General features: G+C 56.4%; 1 protein-coding gene across 1 annotated transcript in view; it reads right to left on the bottom strand.

Moving 5' to 3' along the window:
• Positions 1-716: 716 nt before the first annotated feature.
• MEF2B (myocyte enhancer factor 2B) overlaps positions 717-17,392 on the bottom strand; it is a 24,710-nt gene continuing 8,034 nt past the window's right edge. The window contains exons 5-14 of the mRNA XM_061190181.1: positions 10,820-10,919; positions 9,263-9,369; positions 4,968-5,050; positions 4,230-4,433; positions 3,089-3,223; positions 2,085-2,232; positions 1,780-1,913; positions 1,598-1,691; positions 1,330-1,441; positions 717-1,023 (exon numbers count right to left, since the gene is read on the bottom strand). Coding sequence (XP_061046164.1) covers positions 798-1,023; positions 1,330-1,441; positions 1,598-1,691; positions 1,780-1,913; positions 2,085-2,232; positions 3,089-3,223; positions 4,230-4,433; positions 4,968-5,050; positions 9,263-9,369; positions 10,820-10,919 — 1,343 coding nt within the window. The 3' untranslated portion in view covers positions 717-797. The remainder of the gene's footprint in view (positions 1,024-1,329; positions 1,442-1,597; positions 1,692-1,779; positions 1,914-2,084; positions 2,233-3,088; positions 3,224-4,229; positions 4,434-4,967; positions 5,051-9,262; positions 9,370-10,819; positions 10,920-17,392) is intronic.

Genomic DNA, 17,392 nt, shown 5'->3' with positions numbered 1-17,392 from the left:
CCACTTGCCGCAACTAGAGAAAGCCCTCGCACAGAAACGAAGACCCAACACAGCCATAAATAAATAAATAAATAAATAAAATTTAAAATAAATTAATTTAAAAAATAAAAGATGAACAGTGTAGCGGCCGCTCCAGCGCTCCCAGAGCCCAACATTCACGGTTCCCCACTGCTCCTTGCTGCAAGCGATTGCAACCCAGCCTGAGCCCTCGACCCAACACCCTCAGGAGCTGGAGCGTAAATAGCCCAGCCCATCACCACTGGGGTGGAACCACTCTAGGTGCCCACTCTAGGCTGTCCCCTAGGGCCCCCAGCGGGCTGAGCACTGGCTGCCCACGGCGTCACCTGCTCATTGGCGCCCCCTCCAGGGCTCCTCCCCTTACGTCCCCGTCCCCCCCAACCCGACCCCGCTTCTCCCCCCACCCCCCTTCCCAAGCAGCACTGGAGTCCTCCTCTCAGGGTCAGGTTCTGGAGTGGGTACCCAAGACACGAGAAGGCAAGATTGAGGCCGCTGGGGAAGAGATGGGAGGACCCGGGCGGGGGTGTGGCTCTGAGCAGCGGCGGTTTCGTTCACGGATGCCCCGTGTGTTTTATTGATGGATACACACACACACGGGAAGGGGGAAAGGAGCACGCCAACCTTGGACCCGAACCAGCCTTTCCCCCCTCCAGGCCCCTGCCGCGGAGAGGGTCGTAACTGCTGGGTCTTCTCCAAGGACGCAGGGAGGGAGGTTGGGACCCCACGTGCCCTCACCCCGCCTGGTGTGAGGGGCAGAATCGGTGCCACCTCCGGGCCTACTACCGGGGCCAGCCATCGGTAGTGGGCAGCCGGCGCAGCGGGGGCCCAGGCCGTAGGGGATCTGCCAGGGGCCGGGCCAGGAGCAAAGGGTAGGGGAAGGCCTTTGGAAAGTCGCCGGGGCCTCCAGGGGCCGGCGAGAGGCGCTCAGACTTGATGCTGACTGGTGGGGTGGGCGAGGAGGCGCCGCGGGCTGGGGGGCCTTCCTCGCCCAGGCTGCGGCCCCCACTGCAGGGAGAGAGAGAGAGAGAGGAGCGGGGCCGTGAGCTCAGCGAGGGAAGCCATGGAAGTGGCATGGCTTGGGCAAAGATTGGGCAGGAGGACCTTGGGAAAGGAGGGGGTGGCGATCCCTCTTGGGGCCTCCAAAATAGCCTCCCATCCCCACCAGGACCAGTCGGGAGGGGCTAAGTGCAGAACCGGGAGTGGCCACCAGGGGTCAGCAGTGGCTGGGGCTTGGAAGACTTGGAGGAGCCCCACCCGTGAACCCGAACGGGGTGGGAGGGGAGCGGGCAAGGAGGAAGTCGGGGCACTTACCTGGGCTGGGCGGGGGTGGCCGGGGGCCCATCACCCCTGGAGGGCTGCCAGGGGGCCAGGGTGGGGGGCTGCAGCAAGCCTGGGGGAGGAGGGGGGTCTCCCAGGCCATATTCTGGGGGGACAGGAAGAGTAAACTGAGGCCCTGACCTCAGGGAGCCCCTTGCCCAAGCCTGACCCACCCCACCCGCCAGTTTTCAGTTCTGGAGGGCGGGGGAGTGTGGACCCCCGGCAGGCAGGTGTGTGGACGCCTCCCACAGCGGGTGCATACCTGGGGGACCTGCAGGGAGGAAGGGGAAGCTCCCTAGTGGGGGTCCCGGGGTGGCAGTGGAGCACGGACTCTGCAGGCTACCATAGAGGCCTCTCTGTGGAGAGACAGGGGAAAGGGGAAACTGAGGCCCACACCCAGGCCACCCTGCCCCCACAGCCCTTCCACACCTTCCCCTCACTCACCGAGGTGCTCAGTCCCCCTCGGGCCCCAGCCAGGCCACCAGGCAGGTCTGGCCTCCTCCCATCCACTGTCAGGTACAGGGGCGGTGGTGTCTTGCTGCCGAGGTGGCTTGCTGAGAAGAGAGGGTGCGCCAGGCCTGGGGAGCAGGAGACCCCCAGAGAGAGGGCAGGTCGCCATGTCATCTAATGGAGTCTGAGGTCCAGAGTGATGCCCACAGCCAAGCAGGGCCAGAGCCAATACTCCCGCCTTGCACAGCCCCCCTGGGACCGCCACCTCTCCTCCCCCAGGGCCTATGCCCCATGCTCACCTGGGGGGCCAGCCTTGGGGGCTCCTGGACGGAAGGGGGATGGGCGGCTCTGGGCAGGCAGGGCCTCCCCAAGCCCACCGGGGTCGCAGCCTGGTGGGGGCAGGGCCCCATACGCCATGTCAGGGCTGGGCATAGTGGGAGCTGCTGGCTGAGGGCAGAGAGGACAGGATTGGCTGAGGAATGTGGAAATGAGGGCATCAAGTCCAAGACAGAAAATCCCAATGAGTTCAGTCGCCAGCCTCCACCTTCTGCAAGTCCTCAATACTCCTCCCTCTGGCCTAACGCCACATGGCTGGGGGAGCCTGTGTCTGCCTCTGTCGCTCCTTGACAGCTAGGCCCAGAGCTGAGGCTTCTTAATCAGCATAGGGTTGGCCCTGAGGGGGCTTCCCAGGGTGTTTGATGAATCAAAGAAATAAAGAAGGAAGGAACTGGGACTTCCCTGGTGGCGCAGTGGTTAAGAATCTGCCTGCCAATGCAGGGGACACGGGTTCAAGTCCTGGTCCGGGAAGATCCCACATGCCACCGAGCAACTAAGCCCGTGTGCCACAACTACTGAAGCCTGTGCGCTCTAGGGCCTGCGTGCCGCAACTACTGAGCCTGCATGCTGCAACTACTGAAGCCTGCGTGCCTAGAGCCTGGGCTCCGCCTCAAGAGAAGCCACTGCAATGAGAAGCCCACGCACCACAACAAAGAGTAGCCACTGCTCACAACTAGAGAAAGCCCACGCGCAGCAGCGAAGACCCAACACAGCCAAAAATTAAAATTTAAATTAAAAAAAAAAAAAAGGAAGGAACTGTCTGCCTGTTGAACTCTCTTCCATCCTTCAAAGCCCCTGCTATAATGCCCACTCCTCCAGGAAGCCTTCCCTGCCCACCCAGGCAGAAACCTGCCCCCAAATTCTAGGATTCCTGGTCTTAAGTCTCTCTCTCAATCTCAGCCTCAGCCATTTGGACCTCAGAAGTGGGGCGAGGGCCCCATTCATGGCGGGGCAGGGAGTCACTTACATAGAGCCGGGGTCGGGGCAAGGCTGGGTCACCCCCATCACCTGCCAGCCTCCGCAGCTTCTCTCCTGGCCCTTCAATCCCCTCCTCTGGCTCCAGCTCTTGTCCATCAAGGCCCACGCCCCTCCGCTTCAGTGTCTGTGGAAGGGAGAGACAACAGGGTGACACTCCCCCCATCCTGGCCAAGGAACCTGGTTCTACGGGAGAGGGGAGGACCTATCCCATCCAGCTCTGTGGGCAGGCAGGGTGCAGGCACAGCCTGCTCCAGCCAAATCCCATTAACCAAAAACCCCAGTGAGTTATCACCTAGTAAGTTCCAACTGTGTGTGAGAGAGGGACTGTCCTGCCCTGGGACCAGAGAGGCCTGGGTCACACAGCAGAGGCCGAGACCCACCCAGGCCTGCTGGCATTATCCTAACACTGCTCCTGAGTGTGATTCGGTTCCTGCATTCTGCACCCATGTGCAGCCTCGGAGCCTGGCGTGCAGTAGGTGCTTAATAAATGTCAGCTGACTGAGCACCTGAGGACAACTTTATAGGTTCTCCTAAGCTGCCACCCACCTGGGAGCAGTGACCAGCACACTCCTGGACCCCTGCCTCTCCTGTGCCAGCTTCTCCCCACCCTCTGCCACATTGGGGCTTCCTGGGTGCAGTCCTAGCCCGCTGCTCTCTCCAGCCCAGTGGCTTTAGCTTCCCGCCCTGGGTAAAGATGCCCACATCCAAAGTGACAGTGATCTTGCCCATCCTGGCTCGTGGGTGTGAGGGCTGCCCAGCTAGTGCAGGGGCTGCTCCTGCCTCTTTCTCCTGAGGATACAGCGGCTCAAGCAAAAACATTCCTGGACCTCAGTGAGGTCTGTTTGCTTTGTGGTACCTTTTCTTCTCTGTGTCTGTACTCACCAAATGGGTAACAGGAGCAAATGAGATGATGTGTGTGAGGGGCACATAGTGGGACCCTCGATGTTTTTTATTTCCACTATCCAGGAAGTCGCCCCTAAAAGGGACACTCCATTACTCCAAACCTGCTTTGACTAGCAGCAAAGCCAAATTGCAACGCTCATCTTTTGTGCAAACCAAGAGTCCCTAGGCTCTGAGTGAGCAGAGTGTGCTGGGCTTCATGAGGCTGGGGAGGTGGGTCCCAGGGGTACCTCGAGGATGTCGGTGTTGGTGCGGCTCTCGTGGGGCTCACTGTACTCTGTGTACTTCAGTAGCACACGGTCCATGTCCGTGCTGGCGTACTGGAAGAGGCGGTTGGCGCTATTGAAGATGATGAGGGCGATCTCACAGTCGCAGAGTACACTTAGCTCATAGGCCTTCTTCATCAGCCCAAACTTCCGCTTGGTAAATGTCACCTGGACCCAGGACCCACAGGCGGGGCAGGAGAAGACAAAGATTTGGGATGGTGAGAGGGGACGTGGAGGGGCCTAATTGTTCCCTGAACATGCCTCGTGATTCCATGCCTTTGCATGTGCTGTTCTTTCTGGCTGTACTACTCCTTCTCACTTCTTAACATGGCAAACTCCTATCAGTGCTTGAAAACCCAGCCCAAATGTCCTCTCCTTTGGTAAGTTTACCTTGGCCTCCAGGCAGAGCCCACACTCCCTCTCTGAGCTTCCCCAGTTCTGTGCCTCTCTCTGGTCCAGCGCTTTGAGTTGGGTGTATTTGTATTGAGTTCCATCTCCCCTGTGACTGGGGCTCCAGTCATCAAGAAGAATCAGTGAATTAATCATCATGAGAATGAGTAAATGCTACATCTCAAACTCCTGACATTGCATCAAGTCTCCTTATTCCCTTGCAGTTCTCCCAGATGGCCAGGCCTTTGCCCAGGCCGTGTCCCCTGCCAGGAATGCCTTTCCCCGAACCACTGTCCCACCCACTGAACTCACCTGCCGATTCCTTTGGTCCAGAATGCGTGAGATCTGAATTTTCTTCCTCCCCATTGTCCCAGGCTGGGTGGAGTGTCCTTGGTCTGGGGGTCGGGGGTGGGGAGGAGAAGAGGACAGAGTAGGTGGGTGGAGAGTGGGGACAGGCACCCCAGTCTACCCCCTATCTTCCTCCTTCCCCTGCCAGGTGCTGAAAGGGAGATGATGGGGGAGATCAAGGCAGGCTGGGTCATCCCCACAGCCCACACCCTCGACCAGTCCAGGATGCAGCAAATGCTCATTGAACACCTTCAGACCAATGTTTTATAAGGAGAAGGCTGACCAAGGGGGAAAGATTGAGAGGTATGGGTGCCCCCACCTGAGGCTCTAAAGCAAAACAAGCTGGTAACTGTGGGACCTCGGGGGAGCCTGACTCCCTGTCTGTGCAGCGGGGATAACAGTGTGGTGCATTGCCCAGTGCTGCTGGAGCATAAAATGAGCTAACCCACACAAGGCATTCAGATCTGCCTTGCAGACAGCAGGTGCTGTGTATGCACTGCTGTTATGAATACTGGCGACAGCTTAAAAGTCCTCAACAGGCCAGGTTGGAGGGCCATCTGATGTTGGTACCCAGCGGTGCTCAGTGATCCTGAGCCTCTGAAAGTAAGCCTGGTCTACACAGCAGACACTTTTGAACTCATTCAATCCCACAATAGCCCTTCGATGAGCGAGGTTGAGGGCTGCGGTTACCAGAAAACATATATTAAAAATATATAAAACGTATATTTAAAAACTGTATTGAGAGTGGAAAAAAGACTAGAAGGAAATGCTCAAGCTGGGAGTCAACGCTGGGTGGAAATTTATGGGTGAGTTTTTTCCCGTTTTTAAAAATTGAGATGCAATTCATATAACATAAAACTCGCCATTTTAACGTGTGCAATTCAGTGGCATTTAGAGCATCCACGACGTTGTACAACCATCACATCTATCTAGTTCCAGAAAATTTTCATCCTCCCAAAAAAAGACCCCAGACCCATTAGCAGCCACTCCCCATTCCCCTCCCCTCAGCCCCTGGCAACCACTAATCTACGTTCTCTCTCTATGGATTTGCCTGTTCTGGACACTTCTTATAAATTGAATCATACAATGTGTGGGCTTTTTGTCTTTTTTTGTTCCTTTTTGCTCTTTTGAATTTTCTAACATTTCTCCCTCAGTGATTATAGATTTCTATTTTAAAAATTGTGTGTGTGGGGACTTCCCTGGTGGTCCAGTGGTTCAGACTCCACGCTTCCAGTGCAGGGGGCGCGGGTTCGATCCCTGGTCGGGGAACTAAGATCCCACATGCTGCATGGCGCGGCCAAAAAATAAAAATAAAAATAAAATAAAAAGTTGGGGGGAAGCATAAGAGAAACCCTATCCCTGCCCCACTTTCCAGCGGGAGGAGGGGGGAATGCCCTGAAAAGACTTAAGCTTGGAACCCTCAGACTGGGAGATGGGGTGGGCCCAGGCAAACCGGAGAGAAACCCTGGACCTTTCTCATGGGGATCTTGGATCTCCCTGGTGGGGGCCCCAAGGGTGAGAATGGGCAGCTCAGTGAGGGCAGCATGTACCCAAGACACGGTCCAGGACTTTCCCAGCAGCCCTCATGCAGGGCTCCTTGGAATCAAGGAATCATGTTGCCTGTTCTGCAGCACCCACCCCACTGTACAGACAGCCACTCCATGGCCCCCGAGACCCCCTCTGCCAACTCTATGACCACACTCCACTCCCCCCAGCCCTCCCATGTCATAGGTGGCTGAGGCCATGCCACAGGCCTGCCCAGGGTGAAGTGGGCCTGCTCTCAGGTCTCAGCCAGAAGAGCGGTCTTTAGCAAGGGAGGCCTCTCCCTCGGCCTCAGTTTGCTGTTCTGTGAATGGGGTGGGTATGAAATACAGAGTACCTGGCACAAGGCCTGGGAATGAGCTCTTGGGAAGTGTAGGGAAATGTAGGTCTGTCTCTGGGAGTAGCCATACCTGCTTCCCACACCCCAGCCCGAGGGGTCTGGGCGGGGTGCCTCATCTTCCCACAGACCCAGGGCTGGAAGTATGAGACGCCCCAGTCCGTCATATGCGGCCCGCTGTGTGACCCCAGACACACCCTCCACCTTCTCTGGGTTGGGTCTCTGAGCAGTCACAACTATGCAAATCCCAGGCCAACAAAAGCCCCCATCTCAGCCCCCCAGCTCCAGCTTGACTTGCTAAATTTAACCTCTGGGGCTAATTTTAATCCCCGGCTGGAATCAGGCTAGTTCCCACGGCTGGGATGCGTTATCCCCACCCCGACAGGTCCCTGGGGACAGGAGGAGGGCACTGGCCGGGAGGTCTCGGTGCCAAGATGACTCAGGAAATGCCCCCCACGCCTGGGGTCCCATGGGAACATGGGACTTGGACATGAGTCTCTGGGCCTGGAAGATCAACTCTGGCCCCTTCTCAATCTGTCCCCATTTTAGACAAGGACATCCTGGCTAGGGCGGGGTTCACATAACGGGGGAGCCCCAAGAGTCAGAAGGTCGGGGGGGTCTCTCTGAACTGAGACCCAAGAGCCAAGACAGGAAGTAAGTTCCAGGCAGAAGGAATGGCAGGTGCAAAGGCCCTCAGGAGGGAGGAGATGCATCAATAAGGCTGGAGTGAGGAGGCCAGCAGGAGAGGCTGCAGAGGCAGGGCCACTCCGGGTCCTCTGAGCTGCAGGGAGGCCTGTGGGTTTTGGTCTAAGAGCAATGTACAGCCATGGGGGGGGCTTTGAGCAAGAAGGCATGGGACTTTAAAAACTTGGCCATGGTTGCCATGGGGAGCAGGACTATTGGGGGTAGGGGTAGAGATGACAGGAAACTACCGGGAGGCCAGGGCTGTGTCCATCTGGGCAGAGACTGGGGGTGAGGCCCTCTCTGTGCTATGCCTGAACCTTGCACTTTAAGTCACTGTACTCTAGGGCTCTTTGGGTCCTCTAGAAGCCACTAGGTCCTCTGCCATCTCTGGAGCCAGGCTTGACAGGTGCAGATGGGCTCACACAGGGGTTTGAGTCTTCTGAACTTTGATGACCCTGGAGCCCCCAATCCTCATCCAGGAACCAAAGTCATCCCCTGCCCTGGTCCTTGAGGGATCTACCCAGCACACAGCTGATCATGTCCCTTCACTGCTCATGCACTCCTCATGGGTCCTCACTGCCCTCAGGAGGAAGGAAGTTCCAGTCCTCAGCCTGGCATTCAAGGCCCTGCCCCAGGGACTTCCCTGGTGGTCCAGCGGTTAAGACTTCGCGCTCCCCAGTGGTTAAGAATCTGCCTGCCAATGCAGGGGACAAGGGTTTGAGCCCTGGTCTGGAAGATCCCATGTGCCGCGGAGCAACTAAGCCTGTGCACCACAACTACTGAGCCTGCGCTCTAGAGCCCGTGAGCCACAGCGACTGAGCCCGTGTGCCACAACTACTGAAGTCCACATACCTAGAGCCCGTGCTCCGCAACAAGAGAAGCCACTGCAATGAGAAGGCCACGCACCGCAATGAAGAGTAGCCCCCACTTGCCGCAACTAGAGAAAGCCCATGCGCAGCAACGAAGACCCCACGCAGCCAAAAATAAATAAATAAATAGATAAAAAGAAAGAAAAATATTAAAAAAAAAAAAAAAAGACTCTGCACTCCCAATGCAGTGGGCCTGGGTTCAATCCCTGGTCAGGGAATTAGATCCTGCACACCGAAACGAAGATCTCGCGTGCTGCAACTAAGACCCGGCGCAGCCAAATAAATAAAATAAATTTTAAAAAAAGTAAAAAAGGCCTGCCCCAATCAGCTCCTGCCCACTGTTCTCTACCTTCAACAAAATATCTCTGCCTGAAAAGCCCTTGTTGCCCCTTCTGCACCTGGCCAACTCCTATTCACATTTCAGAAACCTAGCTCAAAAAATCCATTCCTCCATGAAGCCCTCCCTGCCCTCACTCTGGTCTCCCACAGCCTCCATCCATCCCCTCCAGTTTTGACTCTGTGGGGCTAAGGGGGTCGTATATCCAGCTCTCTCCCTCTCCCCGAGACTGGAAGACCCTCAGGACAAGTCAGAGGGGTGACTGGGAAGATTTGGTGAAGGGAGCAGGTCAAGAGGGACACATTTGAACTCCCCCCAGCTTCCCTCAACAACTTCCTCTCAGACTCCCCCAGCTGACTCCTTACCCAGAAATACACGGGCATGCAAATCCAGCCACTCAGCGTTGACCTGCCTCAGGCCCAGGTGTGAAGGGCCAGCCAAGGAATGCGGAGGCGGAAGGCCCAGGGTGTGCATATATATTTGTACTCACATGCAAATCCCCACCCCAAGCAGCAGACAGACCTGGCGGCCCCTTCTCCAGATGCTGGCGTGACCGTGACCGGAACTGCTGGGGGGAGGTGGCTGTGCGTGCTGAATCTGCAGAGCACAAGGGGGGAGGCTGAGGTTAGGAGAGGCTGAGGTTAGGGGAGTACTCTTCTGTGCGCATATCCCCCCCACCAATGTCCAGCTAGAAAGCAGAGAGCTTGTGGCATCTGCCCAGCAGAGAGGCACAGGTGGACTCATCGACCCAGGAAAGGGAAGAAGAGTCAGGAGAAATCCAAGAGGGCATCTCAAAGGAGGAAGCATGTAGTTGGGCCTCAGTGGAATGGCTGGATGGGGCCCTGAGCAGATGGGCAGGGGAGTGGGCATTTGAAGTCAAGAGTCCAATACCTCCCACCCCTTTCTTTGCCCCCCCATACTTGGCATTTATCAAGTGCCAACCATTGTGATAAACTGACCTCAAAAGAAGTAGAAAGCTTAAGTAGACCAATGACCACAGAAGATTAGAAAAGTGACTTGAGACCTACCATTAAAAGGACAACAGGCCCCGACAGTTTTATGGCTATTTTATCAAATCTTAAAGGACAGGAAAGTGAAGTGTTCTTTAAACTACCTCAGACCTTTGAAAACAATGGGAACTGCCCAAGTCATTTTATGAAGCTCTTGTAGGTCAGAACCTAAGTCTAAAAAGAGAGAAGTATTGACCACGAAAGGGGCAATGTTAGAAGCCAGGGATTTCAAGGAAGATCTCTCTGAAGAGGTGACATCTGAACTGAGACCCAAAGCCCAAGAAAGACACAGCCAAGCAAAGGAAGAGTCAGTTGTGGGGAGATCTGGTGCAAGGGTGTTCCTGGCAGGGGGAACTGCAAGGGCAAAGGCTCAGAGTGATCATGAGTTTGGCATTTTGAAAAAAGCAAAGAAATCTCTATGGCTGGACAGTGCGAGCAAGGGAGAGAGGGGAGGGGACTGGTGGTGGGGAGAGTTGTGGCTTGGATCACATAGGTCCTTGTGGGCCACAGTGACGAGTGTGGGTTTTACTCTGAGGGCATTAGGGAGCCACAGAGAGTTTGGAGGCAGGGGAGGGTCAGGATATGATTTTACAGTTTAAATAATCCCCTTGTACTTCCATGCATTGCTGGTGGAAAGAGAAAGAGGTAGAGCCACTCTGGAAAACTGTCTGGCACCTACTAAAGCTGAACATGCAACTACCCTTTGACCCAGCGATGCTTCTCTTCAATATTCATCTAAGAGAAAAGTGTCCATGTTTTACCAAAGGACACAGACAAGAATGTTCTCAGCAGCCTCATTTGTCATAGTCCCAAATTGGAAACAACTCAAATGCCCTCAATGGGAGAATTGGTAAATGATTTTTGGTAGATTCTCTGCAAGACTACTATACAGCACAGAAAAAGGATGCATTCCACCTCCATGCAACCACACAGGTGAATCTCCCAGACCATGTGCCAGTTCAGCAATACTGGGCTCCATAGAGAGGACACACCATGTGCTTCCATTTATATGAAGTTCCAGAACAGGCAAAACTCACCTACAGTGATGGATATGAGCACAGTGGCCACCTGGAGCAGGCACTGTGACAGGACAGCGGGAGTCCGGGGGCTGGGGTGTTCGGTTCCCCGGGCCAGGACCTGGATACATAGGTGTGTTCAGTTTGTGCAACTTTTTTTAGCCCTACTCCACTGATTTTTGCATTTTTCTCTATGTGATTTATCTCAACCAAAAGATTTTTTTAAAAACCTCGTCCCTGGGGACTTCCCTGGCCGTCCAGCGGTTAAGACTCCGCGCTTCCATTATAGGGAGCATGGGTTCGATCCCTGGTCTGGGAACTAAGATCTCACATGCTGTGCGGCACGGCCAAAAAAACAAAAATTAAAAAAAACCCAAAACAAAAAAAACCCCAAAACAAACCTCGTCCCTAGTCATGGCTGCCATGAGAAACAGCATCTGTCCGGGCAGGAGCGAGGTGGCCGGGAGAGGCTGGGGCAGGTGTCTAGGTGGGAGATGTGGGGCCTGAACTGGGACAGGGGCTGCAGGTAGGCAGAAGAGGACGGATTGTTTGGCAACCAAGGGGACAGGACGCGCTGGTAGCATATGCCTGGGGTTGGGAGGGAGCCTGGGTCTCAGGCCTGAGCGTTGTTCTGGAGGGGGGAACTGGGGGTACAAAGGAAGATTTCATGAGTGCCTGGAGCATCATAAACTCTCTAAGGTGATACCTGTGGTCATTAAGTCCATCAACAAACACCGCTGCAGTCCTTCAGGCCATGACTGTCATCTCCCTCTAAGAGGTCTCTTAGCCCCCTGGTGATGGAGATGGGGGTCTGGAAGGAATCCCACCCTCCCACTGACCCTTCACTGCTGGCCTCTCCCTGTGGAAGGACTCAGTTTTCTCACCTGTAAATGGGAGCGAGAATCCTTCTCCCACCAGCTAGGGAGGAGGGGGCAGTGGAGGGATCTATCAACCTTGCCTTCTGGCCTCCCAGAAGCCAGAAGGAAGAACGGCCTTGGAACTGGGGATGCTGAGTCAGCGTGCCATCTTGCAAGACCACGGTGACACTTACTGTGACATGCTGGGCGACATCAGACCCCTACTTCCTCCCCCACAAAATGGGTCACAGAATCCTGATCTCAAAGGCTTTGCAGTGAGGTTTGAGAGAAAAGATCAGGAACAGTCAAGTTCCCCTTCTTGGCTCCCAGTGGGGCTTTAATGGAGGGACAAGTGGCAAAGTCACGCTGCCAGACCCTTGAGCTCAGAGGCCTCAGCTTGGTGGGGGACCCAGGCCGGCGAGGAAAGGAGAGGAGGAAAGGAGAAGTGAGAGGCAGGTGGGTGGCCTGGGGGAGGTGAGGGCCCGCGGGACGCGGCGAAGCGGGGAGGGGGCGCTGCTCCTGGGCCCTGCAGCAAATCAGGCTGGTGGCCCTGCCTCACGCAACCCAGGCGGTGGTTTCATCACCTGCTCCCCAAGTACCTCATTACAAGCGACAGGAAGAGCCCCTTGGAAAGTCGGGACCCCCCCTCCCCTCTCTTGAGGGCTCCAGCGGCTCCCACCCCAGCTGCTGGCGACCCCTCCACCCTCCCCGAGCCGGGGCTCTGGGCCGCCTCCTCCCCTGGGAGCCTGGGGAGATGGTGGCCCAGGTCGGGGGGGGCACTGTGGGTGACCTAGGGGCTGGCTCAGCCCACAACGGCCCCTGGAGCCCCTCACCTGCCCTGGGGAGAAGGCGGGCTCTGGCAGTGACTACCGTGCGACCAAACTTCTCTGGGCCTCAGCTTCCTACCCCAGAAGATGGGGAGAGTCGGCGATACCTCCCTGATTTGGGGGCCTCTCTGAAGCAGATGCTCTGGAGATAATATCGCCCTCTTTCTCTACGCAGGTAGCTTTTGCCATCACTGAGCCTAACCCCTCCCAGAAGGCCTTGGGGTCACCTCTCCTCAGCCCTGGGGTGCCCAGCTCAGAGTGAGGGCCCCGGGCAGACCCAGGAAGGGTGCTGGGGACAGGGGGTCAGGGAGAAAGCCCTTTCCTCCTACGTACAGACGGGGGGGTTGGGAGATTCCCCTCACAGGGAGACCCCCCCCAAACACATGCATCACCCCCAAACACCCACATACATAAGTCCCTAAAACACATGCAGTCCACAGTACATGCAGAGCCCTCCCAAAGCCACACGGCCTGCCAAACACACATCCCCAAAACACACACAGAGGCCTCTGCACACGCAGACCCCTCAGACACACAGAGTCCCCCAACACCTGCTGGTTCCTCGAATGTACACAACCCCCCAATATATGCAGACACCCCCAAACACACGACCCCCAACAACATGCAACCCTCCTAGACACACACAGAGCTCCCCAAACACATGTAGACTCCCCAAATCCATGCTAGTCCCCCATTATAAGCAGGCCCCCAGACACAGATAGGGCCTCTATCCCCTGCAGGGGTACCGCCCACCCTCTGGCTTCCTGAGGCAGGGTGGGAGCACCCCCCAGGGGAGAGATGTGGGTTCGGGGCTGGGGGTTCTGAGGGTGGGGTGTGAAGATCTCAGGGATCGCACGTACGGACACTGCGTGGGGAACACAAGCTATGCTGGTGCAGGTGGCAGGGGGTTGAGGGGATCTTCGGGGTATTCCTGGGGACTGTGGGGGTCTGAGGGTGGGGTGTGTTACCCACGTGTGGCTCTGAATCCCAGAAACCCAGCATGTTCCAGCTGGAGAAGGCCCTTTGGGGGGGGTCCCTTTGTTTATAGGTCCCTCTGGCACTCATGGGGAAACGGAGGCCCAGTGGGGGACCCTCAGACCCACCTCCACAGACCCCTCCCCAGGCCTGCTCCGTGTGCTGAGAGCTATGATGGCCTGGCTGTGGCTATGGGCACAGCCAGACGGGGGTACCCACTCCACTGGCTCCACTGTACACTCATTGCCTGACATGCTCCAAGCCTCAGTTTCCCCATTGGTACAATGGGCCCTGGGGGCACCTCAGGCACTCACCCACCTGTCCCTCTACTTTAGACAGGCCTCATCTACCAGCAGATTCCCAGCTCACCTTCCGCCCCTTTCCAGGCACCTGAAACACCAGCCCCAGACAGACCTGCCACTTTCCCATTGCCAGGCTTTTGACCCCGCTGTGCCCTCTCCCCGGAATGCCCTTCTCAGACTCACCCAGGTCTGAGACGCTGCTACACGTCCTTCAAGCCTGGGCAGAAATCTCTCTTTCTAGAGGTGCTAATTTCCCCAGACCAGATTTCTCTTTCCCTGTGTCACTTAGTCCTACCAGATATTTTTGGTGCTTCTTTGTTATTTTCTTTGATGATCCTGTTGCCCCACTAAGATGTCCGTTCCACGAGGGCAGGGATGGAGCCTTCCCAATGCCCGGCACACAGTAGGTCCGCAATCGCCCTTCCTTGAATGAATGAGCAAACAACTGCTTAACAAATGGAAGAAACATCGGCAACGGGTTCCGTTTTCTTTTAAACACCTCATGGTTCACAAAACAAATTTGAGGCCCCATCTGGCCCACAGGCCACCAGTTTGAGGGGGCCCCTGCTCCCCCACCCCTCTCTAAACAGCCCACAGCACGACAGCCCACTGGATGGTGCTCATGCTTCTCTCAGGCCAAGGGGCTGACCCTCTGAAGGTTCCAGTGCCCACCTTGGAAGGAAACTATGTCCCGGGGTCATGCAGGACCTGGCTGCCCTCACTGTCCACTGCAGGTCCTGCCAGGAAGGCCATTTTCTCTGTCACGGCCACTGCAAATGGAGACGTGCCCCATCCCACCTCCCGTGGGGCTTGGGACTCCTACCCCTGGGGCTGAGAGAGACCGTACATTCAGAACCCAACTCTGCTATCTCACACAGGTCAGAGCCCTCGGCCACCGAAGGCCCCCAGCGATGTCCCCTAAGCTGCAGTGGCAGCTGCAGGAATGACCCAAGGCTTCTCTTTGTTCCAGAGAAAGATCTCCCCGTAGGGCCCCAGAAATTCATCCCCAGAGGCCCAGGCCTCCCTGCTTGGGAAATTAGCACATCTGTCAGAGCTGAGCGGATGAGACTCAGCCCATAGCCCAGCAGACCCAAGATGCAGCCAGTGGGGAACCCAAGATGCAGCCAGTGGGGAACCCAAGATGGGGCCTTTGAGGCATCCCCGGTCCCCACTTTCTTCCCCAAGAAATGTCTGGGAGCTGACCAAGGTGCCAGGGACACAAGGGCAGGGAGTGGACAGGCCCGTCTGGCCTTTCCCATTGCCCAGACTGGTGGGGGGGATGACAGACACGTAAACTGTCAGGGACAGAGCCCTCACCAATGAAATTCTATAGGGCAGGGGTCCCCAACTCCCGGGCCGCGGACCGCTACCCGTCCGCAGGCTGTTAGGAACCTGGCTGCACAGCAGGAGGGGAGTGCCCCCAGTCTGTGGAAAAATTGTCTTCCATGAAACCAGTCCCTGGTGCCAAAAAGGTTGGGGACCACAGCTATAGGGGGAGGCAGTGGGGGAGGTGGCAGGGGAGGGAGCTGCTTTGGAAAGATGGGCCAGAAGGGACTTTTTGAAAAGGGGACCTCAGGACGAGAGGACACCAGCCATGAAGGGGTGTGGGTGAGAGACTGCCTGGTGGAAGGAATGGCAGGTGCAAAGGCCCTGAGGTGGGAATGTGCTGGGTGGGTTCCAGGTACAGGCGTGGCTGGTATTGCCAGGTATGGGTGAGCAAGGGGCATCTGGAGACAGAAGAGGGCAGGGAGGCTGCAAGGGGCCTTGGGGATCAGGGTGAAAGAGTGGGCTGTAGAGCAATGGAGAGTCATGGAGGGTGTATGAACGGGGGTGGGGGGTGGCTGTGGTGCAATTCAGGATTTTCAGCAGACTCCGTGGCTGCTGTGGGGAGAAGTCCTTTGGGAGCAGGAGGTCAGGACAGCGTCCAGTGGGAGAGGGTCGGGGCTCTGATTGTGGAAACTGGACAGAGGCAGGCCTGTGCCCACAGCAGTGACTCATTATGACAACTTGCCTGGATTGTTCCCTTCAGAGGACCCCACCTCAACCTCTGGTGAACCTGAACCTGGAGGAGATCAGGACAGGGAAGCTGACAGGCCTGAGGCTTGCTTGGCCCCTGGTGGAGGGTGGGGTGAGGGTGGACCTGGATGGGGCTCACAGGCACGTCCACTCGGTCACAGTTCGGATGGCACCTCCTGTTACTGAGCGCCTGCTGTCTGCCCGGGCCCATGCTCCACCTCATTTACACACAGGACCAGCTTGACTCAGATAGCCCAGTGAAGCGGAGACAGCTGCCCTGTTTTACACAGGAGGAAGCAGGCTCCTTCCCAGGGCCACATGGTGGGACCCCAGATCCTCGCTCAAGCATGGGCTAATACCACAGGGTTGTCCAGCCGTGCCCCAAACTCACCCCCGCCGACCCAGTCTGGGAGGTGGGCCTGGGCGCCAGTGGGATCTGAGACACTCATTCCTGAGTTCCCTGGGGCCAGTGGGCAGCCTCATAAGCCCCCCCAAGATGCAGGTTCAGGGAGGACCTTTGGGAGGCTGAGAAATGGGACCCAACCTCTGTGTACACCCCACTCGGATTCATGGGCCTGGGCTGGGGTGACCTCTCCAACCCCACATGGGATCCCAGGAGTGTGATAAATACTCTCTGAAAAATGACATCTGTCTCCAGGTGCATATGTGCCTCTAATATTCCAGAAGGTCAGACCCCCAACATGTCTACACTCATTGCATCTGAGTTGGGGTGACAAATGATTTTAATTCCCTTTCTCCTCTAATTTGCATTTTCTAGATGTCTGCCTGGTTGGGTAATGATTTAATGAAATCAATCATTAGTTGGAGATGGGAAGTAAGACCGGGCTCAAATTGCTCAGGTCACAGGGTCAGAAAGGGGTAGCTATTTGTCTGAGGTCACACAGAGAGGAGAGAGGAAGCTGAGGCCCCTCACTCCTGGCTTTAGTTCTCCTAGGGGCTGAGGGGCAGCCTTGAGTCCATCCTTTCTCTAAGGGGCCTGGGTGTTTCCACCTGGCCTCAGTCTTCCCTCCTGCAAAGTGGCAGCTTCAGACCAGATAGCGAGTTCCCAGCTCTCGCAGGTGAGACCCCAGGACTATAAATGTCCCAAAATTCCATTCCCTGGAGGCCAAGATTCACTCCTGGACTTAGACAGGTAGTGGAAGGCAGGTATGGGGACAGGAGGAAGCAAGGCTGACTTCTCCCAAAGCCCCTTTGACCTTTGGAATCAAACCCCATACACTTGTCCTTCTGAGTCTAAATACTTTTTTGAACCCCGTTTCCTTCACCCCAAGAGTCTGAAAGTTCTCATCCCAGACGCCAAAGATCCAGAGGTCCTGACCTTCCCCAGTGAGGATTCTCAGCCGGTCAGGCAAAAGGCCTCAGCTATTTCTGACTTCTTGGGTCTGCAGCCTGGGGACTGGGAATAGCCAGGGACCCCAGTTGGCAACGTCTGCTGCCCTGGACCCTGAGAGAGGCAGAGGGTGGGGACCATGACCATGAAAGTAACGCAGCCACGGGCTTGTCATGTGCTGACAACCTCGGAGGGCTGTGACTATCATTCCTATACCCATGTCCCAGATGGGACACTGAGGCACGGGGAGGAAGTGGCCCAGGCAG

Source organism: Eubalaena glacialis, chromosome 4 (assembly GCF_028564815.1).
Source record: "Eubalaena glacialis isolate mEubGla1 chromosome 4, mEubGla1.1.hap2.+ XY, whole genome shotgun sequence".
NCBI classification, from domain to species: Eukaryota; Metazoa; Chordata; class Mammalia; order Artiodactyla; family Balaenidae; genus Eubalaena; species Eubalaena glacialis.
Note: the sequence above shows the minus strand (reverse complement) of the source record. Positions and strands in the feature narration are given on the sequence as shown.